The sequence below is a fragment of the Panthera leo genome, chromosome A1 (assembly GCF_018350215.1).
Source record: "Panthera leo isolate Ple1 chromosome A1, P.leo_Ple1_pat1.1, whole genome shotgun sequence".
NCBI classification, from domain to species: Eukaryota; Metazoa; Chordata; class Mammalia; order Carnivora; family Felidae; genus Panthera; species Panthera leo.
This window is the reverse complement of record NC_056679.1, coordinates 205,873,643-205,887,262: the sequence shown is the minus strand read 5'-3', so window position 1 is coordinate 205,887,262 and position 13,620 is coordinate 205,873,643. Positions and strand designations below refer to the sequence as shown.

At 38.2% G+C, this 13,620-nt stretch overlaps 1 protein-coding gene across 4 annotated transcripts in view; it reads right to left on the bottom strand.

Annotated features, from left to right (window-relative positions):
* MROH2B (maestro heat like repeat family member 2B) overlaps window positions 1–13,620 on the bottom strand; it is a 72,543-nt gene that overhangs the window by 34,855 nt on the left and 24,068 nt on the right. For all 4 annotated transcript variants that reach the window (XM_042951271.1, XM_042951244.1, XM_042951253.1 and 1 more), the window contains 2 exons: window positions 12,498–12,605; window positions 8,924–9,040 (listed from right to left, as the gene is read on the bottom strand). In XM_042951271.1, coding sequence (XP_042807205.1) covers window positions 8,924–9,040; window positions 12,498–12,605 — 225 coding nt within the window. The remainder of the gene's footprint in view (window positions 1–8,923; window positions 9,041–12,497; window positions 12,606–13,620) is intronic.

Genomic DNA, 13,620 nt, shown 5'->3' with positions numbered 1-13,620 from the left:
ATCCCCATCACCTATTTAACCCACCCCACCCCCCACCTCCTCTCTGGTAACCATCAGTTTGTTCTTTATAGTTAAGTCTATTTCTTGGTTTGCTTCTCTTCCCCCCACCCCCCATGTTTTTTGTTGTTGTTGTTTCTTAAATTCCACATATGAGTGAAACCCAATAGTATTTGTCTTCTCTGACTGACTTATTTTGCTTAAGATTATACTCTCTAGCTCCATCCACCTTCCTGCAAATGGCAAGATTTCATTTTTTTTTATGACTGAGTAGTGTTCCATTACGTATATATACCAAATCTTCTTTATCCATTCATCAGATAGACATTTGGGTTATTTCCATAATTTGGCTTATTGTTAATAATGCTGCTATAAGCATCAGGGGGCATGGATCACTTCTAATTATTATTTTTGTATTTTTTGGGTAAACACCCAATGCAATTACTGGATCATAGAGTAGTTCTGTTTTTAACGTTTTGAGGAAGCTCCACACTGTTTTCCACAGTGGCTGCACCAGTTTGCATTCCCACCAATAGTGCAGAAGGGTTCCCCTTTCTCCACATCCTCGCCAACACCTGTGGTTTCCTGTATTGTTAATTTTAGACTTTCTTACAGGCATGAGGTGATATCTCATTGTAGTTTTGATTTGCATTTCCTTGATGATTGCTGAGTGATGTTGAGCATCTTTTCATGTGTTTGTTGGCCATCTGGATGTCTCCTTTGGAGAAATGTCTTTTCATGTCTTCTGCCCATTTTTGAACTGAATTATTTGTTTTTTGGGGGTATTGAGTTTTATAAGTTTATAAGTTCTTTATATATTTTGGATACGAACCCTTTATCAGATATGTCATTAGTGAATATCTTCTCCCATTCTGTGGGTTGTATTTTACTTTTGTTGATTGTTTCCTTTGCTAAACAGAAGCTTTTTATTTTGATGTAGTCCCAATAGTTTCATTTTTGCTTTTATTTCCCTTGCCTCAGGAGACCCATGTAGTAAGAAGTTGTTACAGCTGATGTCAAAGAGGTTACTGCCTGTGTTCTCTTCTAGGATTTTAAGGGTTTCCTGTCTCATATTTAGGTCTTTAATCCATTTTTTTAATTTTATTTTTTTAAATTTACATCCAAATTAGCATATAGTGCAACAATGACTTCAGGAGTAGATTCCTTAATGCCCCTTACCCACTTAGCCCATCCCCCCTCCCACAACCCCTCCAGTAACCCTCAGTTTGTTCTCCATATTTAAGAGTCTCTTATGTTTTGTTCTGTTTTTATATTGTTTTTATTTCCCTTCCCTTATGTTCATCTGTTTTGTCTCTTAAAGTCCTCAGATGCGTGAAGTCATATGATTTTTGTCTTTCTCTGATTGACTAATTTCAGTTAGCATAATACCCTCCATTTCCATCCTCCATTTCCATTTCCATTTTCCTTGCAAATGGCAAGATTTCATTCTTTTTGATTGCTGAGTAATACTCCTTTGTAGATATATACCACATCTTCTTTATCCATTCATCCATCAATGGACATTTGGGCTCTTTCCATACTTTGGCTATTGTTGATAGTGCTGCTATAAACACGGGGGTGCATATATCCCTTCTAAACAGTACACCTGTATCTCTTGGATAAATACCTAGTAGTGCAATTGTTGGGTTGTAGGGTAGTTCTATTTTTAATTTTTTGAGGAACCTTCAGACTGTTTTCCAGAGTGGCTGTACCAGCTTGCATTCCCACCAATAAAGCAAAAGATCTTCTTTCTCCGCATCCTCACCAACATCTGTTGTTGCCTGAGTTGTTAATGTTAGCCATTCTGACAGGTATAAGGTGGTATCTCATTGTAGTTTTGATTTGTATTTCCCTGATGATGAGTGATGTTGAGCATTTTTTCATGTGTCTGTTGGCCATCTGGATGTCTTCTTTGGAGAAGTGTCTATTCATGTCTTTTGCCCATTTCTTCACTGGATTATTTGTTTTTTGGTGTTGAGTTTGATAAGTTCTTTATAGATTTTGGATACTAACCCTTTATCTGATACGTCATTTGCAAATATCTTCTCCCATTCTGTCAGTTGCCTTTTAGTTTTGCTGATGGTTTCCTTTGTTGTGCAGAAGCTTTTTATTTTGATGAGGTCCCAGTAGTTCATTTTTGCTTTTGTTTCCCTTGCCTCTGGAGATGTGTTGAGTAAGAAGTTGCTGCAGCCAAGATCAAAGAGGCTTTTGCCTTCATTCTCCTTGAGGATTTTGATGGCTTCCTGTCTTACATTGAGGTCTTTCATCCATTTTGAGTTTATTTTTGTGTATGGTGTAAGAAAGTGGTCCAGGTTCATTCTTCTGCATGTCGCTGTCCAGTTTTCTCAGCACCACTTGTTGAAGAGACTATCTTTATTCCACTGGATATTCATTCCTGCTTTGTCAAAGATGAGTTGGCCATATGTTTGTGGGTCCATTTCTGGGTTCTCTATTCTGTTCCACTGATCTGAGTGTCTGTTCTTGTGTCAGTATCATACTGTCTTGATGATTGCAGCTTTGTAGTATAGCTTGAAGTCTGGGATTGTGATGCCTCCTGCTTTGGTTTTCTTTTTCAAGATTGGTTTGACTATTCAGGGTCTTTTCTGCTTCCATACAAATTTTAGGGTTATTTGTTCCAGCTCTGTGAAGAATGCTGGTGTTATTTTGATAGGGATTGCATTGAATATGTAGATTGCTTTGGGTAGTATTGACATTTTAACAATATTTGTTCCTCCTATCCAGGAGCATGGAAAGTTTTTCCATTTTTTTGTGTCTTCTTCCATTTCTTTCATAAGCTTTCTATACTTTTCAGTGTATAAATTTTCACCTCTTTGGTTAGATTTATTCCTAGGTATTTTATGGTTTTTGGTGCAATTGTAAATGGGATCGATTCCTTGATTTCTCTTTCTGTTGCTTCATTGTTGGTGAATAGGAATACAGCCGATTTCTGTGCATTGATTTTATATCCTGCAAATTTGATGAATTCATGAATCAATTCTAGCAGTTTTTTGGTGGAATCTTTTGGGTTTTCCATATAGAGTATCATGTCACCTGCGAAGAGTGAAAGTTTGACCTCCGCCTGGCCGATTCGGTTGCCTTTTATTTCTTTGTGTTGTCTGATTGCAGAGGCTAAGACTTCCAATACTAAGTTGAATAACAGTGGTGAGAGTGGACATCCCTGTCTTCTTCCTGACCCTAGGGGAAAGCTCTCAGTTTTTCCCCCTTGAGGATGATATTAGTGTTGGGTCGTTCATATATGGATTTTATGATCTTGAGGTATGCTCCTTCTATCCCTACTTTCTTGAGGGTTTTTATCAAGAAAGGATGCTGTATTTTGTCAAATGCTTTCTCTGCATCTATTGAGAGGATCATATGGTTCTTGTCCTTTCTTTTATTGACGTGATGAATCACGTTAATTGTTTTGTGGATATTGAACCAGCCCTGCATCCCAGGTATAAATCCCACTTGGTCATGGTGAATAATTTTTTTAATGTATGGATGGATCCGGTTGGCTAATATCTTGTTGAGGATTTTTGCATCCATATTCATCAGGGAAATTGGTCTATAGTTCTCCTTTTTAGTGGAGTCTCTGGTTTTGGAATCAAGGTAATGCTGGCCTCATGGAAAGAGTTTGGAAGTTTTCCTTCCATTTATATTTTTTGGAACAGCTTCAAGAGAATAGGTGTTAATTCTTCTTTAAATGCTTGGTAGAATTCCCCTGAGAAGCCATCTGGCCCTGGACTCTTATTTTTTGGCAGACTTTTTATTACTAATTCGATATCCTTACTGGTTCTGGGTCTGTTCAAATTTTCTATTTCTTCCTGTTTCAGTTTTGGTAGTGTATGTGTTTCTAGGGATTTGTCCATTTCTTCCAGATTGCCCATTTTATTGGCATATAATTGCTCATAATATTCTCTTGTTATTATTCTTATTTCTGTTGTGTTGGTTGTGATTTCTCCTCTTTCATTCTTGATTTTACTTATTTGGGTCCTTTCCTTTTTCTTTTTGATCAAACTGGCTAGTGGTTTATCAATTTTGTTAATTCTTTCGAATAACCAGCTTCTGGTTTCATTGATCTGTTCCACTGTTTTTTTTGGTTTTTATAGCATTAATTTCTGCTCTAATCTTTATTATTTCCTGTCTTCTGCTGGTTTTGGGTTTTATTTGCTGTTCTTTTTCCAGCTCCTTAAGGTGTAAGGTTAGGTTGTGTATCTGGGATGTTTCTTCCTCCTTTAGGAAGGCCTGGATTTCTATATACTTTCCTCTTATGACCGGCTTTGCTGCATCCCAGAGGTTTTGGGTTGTGGTGTTATCATTTTCATTGACTTCCATATACTATTTAATTTCTTCTTTAACTGCTTGGTTAGCCCATTCATTCTTTAGTAGGATGTTCTTCAGTCTCCAAGTATTTGTTACCTTTCCAAATTTTTTCTTGCGGTTGATTTCGAGTTTCATAGCATTGTGGTCTGAAAATATGCACAGTATGATGTCGATCTTTTTGTATTTACTTAGGACTGATTTGTGTCCCAGTATATGGTCTATTCTGGAGAATGTTCCATGTGTACTGGAGAAGAATACATATTCCATTGCTTAGGATGAAATCTTCTGAATATATCTGTTAAGGCCATCTGGTCCAATGTGTCATTCAAAGCCATTGTTTCCTTGTTGATTTTTTGATTAGATGGTCTGTCCATTGTTGTGAGTAGGGTGTTGAAGTCTCCTACTATTATGGTATTACTATTGATGAGTTTCTTTATGTTTGTGATTAATTGATTTTTATACTTGGGTTTTCCCACATTTGGTGCATAAATGTTTACAATTGTTAGGTCTGTAGACCCCTTGATTATGATATAATACCCTTCTTCATATCTTGATATAGTCTTTATTTTAAAGTCTAGATTATCTGATATAAGTATGGCTACTCTGGCTTTCTTTTGTTGACTATTAGCATGACAGATGGTTCTCCATTCCCTTATTTTCAATCTGTAGGTGTCTTTAGGTCTAAAGTGGGCCTCTTGTAAACAGCATATAGATGGGTCTTGTTTTCTTATCTATTCTGTTACCCTATGTCTTTTGATTGGAGCATTGAGTCCATTGACGTTTAGAGTGAGTACTGAAAGATATGAATTTATTACCATTATGATGCTTGTAGAGGTGGGGTTTCTGTTGGTGTTCTCTGGTCCTTTCTAATATTTTGTTTTTTCCTTTTTTCTCCCCGCAGAGAGTCCCCCTTAAAATTTCTTGCAGGGCTGGTTTAGTGGTCACAAACTCCTTTAATTTTTGTTTGTCTGGGAAACTTTTTATCTCTCCTTCTATTTTGAATGGCAGCCTTGCTGGATAAAGAATTCTTGGCTGAATATTTTTCTGATTCAGCACACTGAATACATCCTGCCACTCCTTTCTGGCCAGCCAAGTTTCTGTGGATAGGTCTGCTGCAAACCTGGTCTGTCTTCTCTTGTAGGTTAGGGACTTTTTTTCCCTTGCTGCTTTCATGATTCTCTCCTTGCCTGAGTATTTTGTGAATTTAACTATGATATACCTTGTTGATGGTCGGTTTTTGTTGAATCTAATGGGAGTCCTCTGTGCTTCCTGGATTTTGATGTCTGTCTCTTTCCCCAGGTTAGGAAAGATTTCCCCTATGATTTGCTCACATAACCCTTCTAGCCCTGTTTCTCTCTCTTCCTCCTCTGGGACCCCTATGATTCTGATGTTGTTCCTTTTTAATGAGTCACTGATTTCTCTAATTCTTAAATCGTGCTCTTTTACCTTAATCTCCCTCTTTTTTTCTGCTTTATTATTCTCTATAAGTTTGTCCTCTATATCGCTGATTCTCTGTTCTGCCTTGTCCATCCTTGCCACCACTGCATCCATCTGTGATTGCAGCTCAGTTGTAGCATTTTTAATTTCATTCTCGCTATTTTTTACTTCTTTCATCCTGCAGAAAGGGATTCTAATCTTTTTTCGACTCCAGCTAGTATTCTTATTATCGTGATTCTAAATTCTGGTTCAGACATCTTGCTTGTGTCTGTGTGTTGGTTAAATCCCTGACTGTCGTTACTTCCTGCTCTGTCTTTTGGGGTGAATTCTTTCGTTTTGTCATTTTGAAGGGAGAAAATGAATTAATGAAGTAGAAAATTGAAATTAAAAAATTAAAATTAAAAAATATTAAAATTAAAAATTAAAAACGCACCCACACAAAAATCGAATAGATGATGCTAGATCCTAGGTGTGTTTTGGTCTGTGTGTAGAAAGTGGTTTGACAGACTAGAGAAACAAACAAACAAAAAAAAAGGGGGAGGAGAGAAAAAAATAAGGAAATCATTTGAGAATTTGAAAAAATGAATACACTAAAGTAGACTAAAATACACAAAAGTAGAGAATATGGTAGAAAAAAATTAGAAAAATATTTTTAATAAAAATTAAAAAGAAATATGAATTTTTTCACTTTATGTATTTAAGAAAAAAGAAAAGAAACAAAAAAGAGGAAAAAGATTAAAAAAAAGAAAAAAGAAAAGACAAAAAAAGGAATCGTTTGAAAATTTGAAAAAGTGAATACACTGTAGTAGACTGAAATAAAATGATGGGAGTAAGATAGAATTTGGAAAAATTTACATAAAAGCAAAAAATATAGTAATAAAAATTAAATAAAAATATTTTTAAAAGAAATTGAAAATAAAAATGAAGTTTTTCTCTTTCTGCATTCAAGAAAAAGAAAAGAAATAAAAAAGAGAAAAAAAGAACAAGAAAGAAAAAAGGAAATTGTTTGAAAATTTGAAAAGGTGAGTACACTGAAGTAGACTAAAATAAAATGATGGAAGTAAAGTAGAATTTGAAAAAATTTACACAGAAGTAAAAAATATGGTAATAAAAATTAAAGACAGATATTTTTAATAAAAATTGAAAATAAAAATGAGTTTTTTCTCTTTCTGTATTCAAGAAAAAGAAAAGAATTATAAAAGAGAAAAAGGAAAAAGAGAGAGAGAAAAAAATGGAATAGATGAACCTGCTAACAGATTGAAGTCAGACTGAAATTGCTTCGTTTCCCCTAGAGGTCAGTCCATGTAGCTGTTTATAGTCCATAGATTAAGCCGGCGGTGAGGTTTGTGTTCTTGAAGAGCAAAGTTGGCCCAGTTGGGCGGGGCTCGGTGCAACAGCTCTGCTCTCCTCTAGATGGCGCTGCTAGCCTACTGGGGTGGATTGTTGCGGTGCTCATTGGTGTGCATGCGCAGGAGTGGTGAAAAATGGCGCCATCCAGCCACCCAGTCTGTTCTCCCGGATCAGCAATCGTGCACCGGTCCTCCGTCTTCAGCTCTCTTCCACTCTCTGCTTTTCCACTCTCCGTGACCAGGCCCCAGGCAGTACCTCTCTCCCGAGCTTTGTCTCAGATGCGGCTGTTTTCCCCAGCCCCTTACTTCCGAAGGACTGAGGCTTTGACCCGCTCTGCCCCTCTGTGGGAGGGTCTCACTGAGCAATGGCTGAATGAGCAGTGGTCGAATGTTGGCTGCACCCAGGAATGCCTGCTGGATGCTGCTGTTGCCGGTGCCCCAAGACTGCGGCCAGGTGCCAGCCTGCCCCCCCCAAAAAATCGCGAGACAGTGAAGCCTCAGCATTTCAGGGACCATGGAAAATCGCAACACACATCTGGCACCAGGCTTCACCCTCAACAACATTGCCCCAGCACCAGCGAATGTGGCTGCCCTCCGGGGTCTGCTGGGACCAGGTGGCCTCACAGCCTCTACCAAATGTCTTTCCAGCAGTGGAACCTCTTCTCCCTGTGTGGCCTGAGAACCTCCTGGACCCCACTCAGCTCCTGGGGATTCACCTTTCCCACCAGAGCACCACCAGGTATGGAGCTGCGGAGTTTCAGACTCTGCGCTCTCCCTGTTTACAGTCTTAATGGAATTTAAACCCTCTCTTTTCTCCTTTCTCCCTTTTTAGTTGAGCCCCTGCGCTGTTTCGAATTTCCCACTTTCTCTCCAGCTGCTTTTGGGGAGGGATGCTTTTCCAGTATTCTCCACCGCCACCCTCCCCCCCCAACCCCGTCTCTGTCTTCCCTCCACACATAAAAGCAGCTTCCTGCCCTCTGCGGCTTCTCTATCCCCAAGTTCACCTCTCCACACAGCCTACCTACTGAATTCTGTGGTTCAGGTTGTGCCGATTGTTGTGTTAATACTCAGATCAGTTTTCTAGTTGTGCAGGATGGTTTAGTGTTGGTCTGGCTGTATTTCATGGACACAAGACCCACAAAAAACTTCCATGCTGTTCCGCCATCATGGCTCCTCCCCCTTTAATCCATTTTGAATTTATTTTTGTGTATGGTATAAGAAAGTGGTCCAGTCTCATTCTTTTGCATGTTGCTGTCCAGTTTTCCCAAAACCATTTGTTGAAAAAGTATCTTTTTTTTTCCTATTGGATATTATTTCCTGCTTTGCGAAAGATTAATTGATCATATAATTATCGGTTCATTTCTGGGTTTTCTAGTCTGTTCTGTTGCTCTAGGTGTCTTTTTTGTGCCGGTTACCATACTGTCTTGATCACTACAGATTTGTAATATAACTTGAAGTCTAGAATTTTGACGCTTCCAATTTTGTTTTCCTTTTTCAAGATTGCTTTGGCTATTTGGGGTCTTTTTAGTTCCATAAGCAAAGGGGTTTAGGAATACACTTATCATGATAAGCACTACATTGTACACTTGAAACTAATATAACATTGTATATTAAGTATACTGGAATTAAAATTTAAAAAATAATGGAACATTGATATTTAAACAGAAAAGCAGAATTTTCTGAAAAAATTCTGTTGGATTATTTTGAATGTGTCCATGGATTCTTGGCAAGTAAGACATTGTCATAAGACCTGTCAGTGGTTGTCTGAATGGAATTAGTTATCGTCATTACATGAGCAAATTGAGAGAAAGGAGTCCTACCTGCCGCTGATCTCCTAGTTGGTTGGGAGCAATGAGAAATTCCTTAATCTGTGAGCTTACAAAATCTGTATCTTGGCAGGATGCTAAGGTGGTTCCCAAAGCTTTCCAAAGAAATTTCTGGAAAACAAAAGACAACAAGGAACAGAATGTTAACGGTTGGAAAGCAAAACTCCAGTGAAAAGTGGAAAGAATTTACACAGTTATCCAAAGGACAGAAATTTGGGTTACTTAATGACTACTTACTAAACATGCACTTTAAGTATTATTTCTTCCTGAAAGTGTTTTCTTCCCCACCAGGCTCTGTCCTTACCTGTGCTCTTCTGTACTCCTCTATGCCTTGTGATGTGCCATTATAATACCTTTTTACTCCCTACTGTAATGTTCAATTTTCTTGATTGTCTTTGTGCTCAGAATTTCAGTTTTTGGTAACAGAAGGCCTTATTGATTGCTTTCAGTGCAGTCCCTGGTAGCTAATAAATGCTTTTAAAATACACATGTTCAGTGAAAACTGAGTTATTTAAAGATGATGTCATCAGATATTCTCAACTTTCAAAGTATATTAACTTACTTTATAGTTTAGGAGATTTAATCTATATAGTTTTGAAAATAATACTTTGTAAGCTCTACTATTATCTCTCAGGAGTAGGGTGAGTTGTCTAGAGGTGCTGTAGAACGTGTCCAGGGTGAAGGAGAAAATACATACAGAACTTTTACGTACATGGTATATCTTTTAGTAAGGGATTCTGAGTGAATTAGAGAGGGAAAACTCCCAGTGCAAGTTTGGGAGAGCAAGAGAGCATGTGGGACATAATTCTGTGGCTTCCACATCCCTTGAGTTGATGAGAATGTTGGATTCATTATGCTAGCCCTAACATGGATACTTCTGTAATGTCTAGATGTAGAAAAGACAAGCAAGACAGACATGACTTTCTGTTCTCGTTCATTTAAGCCATATTAGATTTAGAACTATGGCAGAGGGAAGAGGGTAGCCCAAGAGTGCCTTCTGTTTGAACACCACAACACATGCCTGAATGTAAATATGTGTATGTGTATGTATGTATACGTGTGTGTGTGTGTGTACACATATTGATAGATCTATATTATTGTGGAGGTAAGATACAAGGAAAAAATTCACAAGAGGAGATACTTGCCAAATGGCTAGAAAAATGAAGTCATGAAGTCTTAATTTGTTTTCTAAGACTAAAATTATCTACAGCTATATAATATCATAGGATTGCCTGGGTGGCTCAGTTGGTTAAGCTTCCAACATTGGCTCAGGTCATGATCTCATGGTCCGTGAGTTGGAGCCTCGGGTCCGGCTCTGTGCTGACAGCCTGGAGCCTGCTTCGGATTCTGTGTCTCCCTCTCTCTCTGCCCCTCCCCCGCTAACGTGCACGCGCGCGTGTGTGCGCGCTCTCTCTCTCTTTCAAAAAAATAAACAATAATATCAGATTGCCATCTCCTTATTTAAAATTTCCATCTTGTCACATACAGTAGAGAAAACTGGTGAGTTGAAGGTTCATTCTAAGGACTCTGTAGGGTTTGAAGGATTGTAGTGATTGAGGCGTCATTATGGATCAAAAGGAATTTATGGCACTAGAGAGAAGGAAAAACTAATAGTAACCAATAGAGTTAAATTAGGACATTCAAGAGAAATTGTACAGATCAGTCCAACTAGGGATGAGAGGGCTACATGAGGTGATAGAACTGGTGGAACAACTGCCTGAGTAAGAATCCGATGATGCAGCACCCCTTGCACTCTTGGATTTCCAGGCAAAAGTCCCCCATGATAATAGAACTATAATGAGAAAAACTGTATACCACAGGGGAACAAATATTAATTAGAGCCAAAGCTGCTAGAGTGCATTTAACTCTACCTTGGAGGAAGGGCAGGAAGGAGTCTGCAAAAGTCCTATGCTGCAGAAAAAAAATGATATTATGAAGGGGACTTATGTGTAAAGGGTTGGCCTTGATGCTTCCCAGTAATATTGACTTATTGCTTCTCTGCTGATGTTGGTCAGATTCGGTGTATTGTGCATTCTTCCTTTGAGACTTGGCAAAGAACCCCAGAAATCAGGATCTCAGAACTGGGGAAAAATGTGTTCAATTGCAAAAACAGCCAGAACCTTTCCATCCCACCTCTATCTTGTGACTTGCTTTGATCCATAGAATGTGGCAGAAGTAATAATGTGCCTGTTCAAGAGATTTTGTATACTTCATTACCACAATGATGAGAGCAAGCCTGGGCTGGCCTGCTGGAGGATGGGAGACCACAAGGATCAGAAACTTGTCCTAGTTGAGATCATGACAGACCAGCCAATGCCCAGTATATGCCAGTGAGACTAGTTGATATCAGATGATTGCCCTCTGCCCCCTCCCGTGAGCTCAGCCCAAGCTGTCAATCTGCAAAATTGTAAGCTAAGTAGGAAACTATTATTTTAAGCCACTAGGGGTAGTTTGCTATGCAGCTAAAGCTAATTGGTATACTCTTACTTTCTTGTTGTTAAGTATAATGGCTGAGAGCCATTTAAGCAGCGCATTGCTTGAATTACTCTGTCTACCCATACCACCACTACCTTGGACTCATCTTGTAAGTCTGGAAGCTATCAGACGAATGGTATTACATGAGATGCACAAGGGTAGTTCGTATATGAGAAGATGAGGCATTGCTCACCAAATATTCCTGATGAGTTTGTCTGCAGGCTTGTTAGACCAATTTGGAGAATCAGTCCTCTCCCAAATTAGAGAATCAATCAGAGGAACTTTGAATATTGCATAGGAGAGTTGGAAGTTGATAATAAATAATTTGTTGGAATAGATGCTTAATACTAGAACTGATGACTTAGGAATATCATTAGAAATGATATAACCATAATGATAACCTTGATCTACTTTTTTATGGAGCACAAGTCTTGGGCCTGGCACTTCACTAAGGACTTTATATACTTTATCTCACTGAACCCTTATAACACTACAACCCTCAGAACAGGGTATAACTTTCATTTTAGATGAATATCCTGAGGCTCCAGAGTGGTTAAGTAATTTACCTAAAGTTACACCAGTAGTAAGTAGCAGAAGCTGGAATGAATCCCTTTTGAAATGGATGACTACAACTCAAAGGGTTAGGTAGAAGCCATCTGGGAATAGAGGAAGGAAAGATCTAGTCTTTGAGCATTCTTTTAGTTCTAAGTTTTTGTTAAATTGTAGTAGATGGTTTCTTGTGGCCTGCCTCACAAAACTGGCCCAAAGGACACCAATACATAAGCTGACATTAAATCAGTACTGGGACAGGGACTACTATTTTCCTTCATTACCTATTTTTCTTCCTTCTTTAAAACAGAACACCTGAATTTCAGCTAGGTACATATTTATCTCAAAGGCATTGTACTACTCAGTTTTCCTTGCAGTAGGTGCAGTCCTATGAATAATTTTTGGTCCAATTCATGGTGAAGAGAAGATAGCATTTTTCCAGTAATTTATCCCTCTTTTTGGTGGTAGTACAGACAAATTGGAAGTTAAACAGCCATTTTAGGTTATAAAGTAGGAAGTAAAGTCCCTTAGTTGAAAAACCAACCTTCTCAAGGGAGGTGTTGCTGTAACTGTTCATTTGCTGGTTGAAATCTTGACTCAATTGAATGGTCCAGGCTATGTCACTGATCTTCCATAAAGATTCTTTGAGCAACTGTTGCAGGAAGTGGAAGTTAGATATGAACACAACTGGTTAATGTACTTTCTTGGTACTTTTTTTACCTTAGTTTTTCAAAGAATAGATACATATTGAATGAGATTATTCATTTTCCCATTCAAAAAGTTGGTCATTTTGGAAGTTTTCCTCTTATTTTATTAAAGATTATTTATTATTTATTATTATTATTTTTTTGGAATGTCTGCACCCAATGTGGGGCTCAAACTCAGAACCCCGCCATCAAGAGTTGCACATTCCTCAGACTGAGCCAGCCAGGTCCCCCCTCTTATTTTATCTTATTTATTTATTTATTAAAAAAATTTTTTTTACATTTATTCAATTCTGAGAGACAGAGAGAGACAGAGCACAAGCGGGGGAGGGGCAGAGAGAGAGGGAGACACAGAATCTGAAGCAGGCTCCAGGCTTTGAGTTGTCAGCACAGAGCCTGACGCCAGGCTCTAACTCACAGATCGGGAGATCATGACCTGAGCTGAAGTCAGACGCTTAACCGACTGCGCCACCCAGGCACCCCTCTTAGTTTATTTTAATAGCCATATTCTGTTATGTTCTGAATTCCCTTTAAGAACAAGTTACACAGAATGTGGAAGCAACTCCATGTAAATGCCTTCCTTTTTCCTCTTAATAAAAATTGCTGAAAGGATTAAAATAGAAACTAATCCATTCTGAAACTTAAAGTTAACATTTTAAAGTTTTAATCAGATTTGGAAAACTCCATTTGTCAATGTTAGTTTGTTTTATTATATACTAAGAGAAAGGGACATTTTTTGAATAAAGAATTAAAATGTCTTGAAGGACCAATTAAATGTACAAGTACATTTTGCTAACTTCAACTCTAATAACTAAATATTCCTGGTTTCACCAATTGTTCTGAGCCAGGGCCTCAGTCATCTGAACCCATGCCCTTCTTCATTGAACAATACATAAAATTGTGTTTTTGTCTTTTTGGAGAACAAAGGCCATTGAAATTTCTAAAGCCAATTATTTCTCCTGT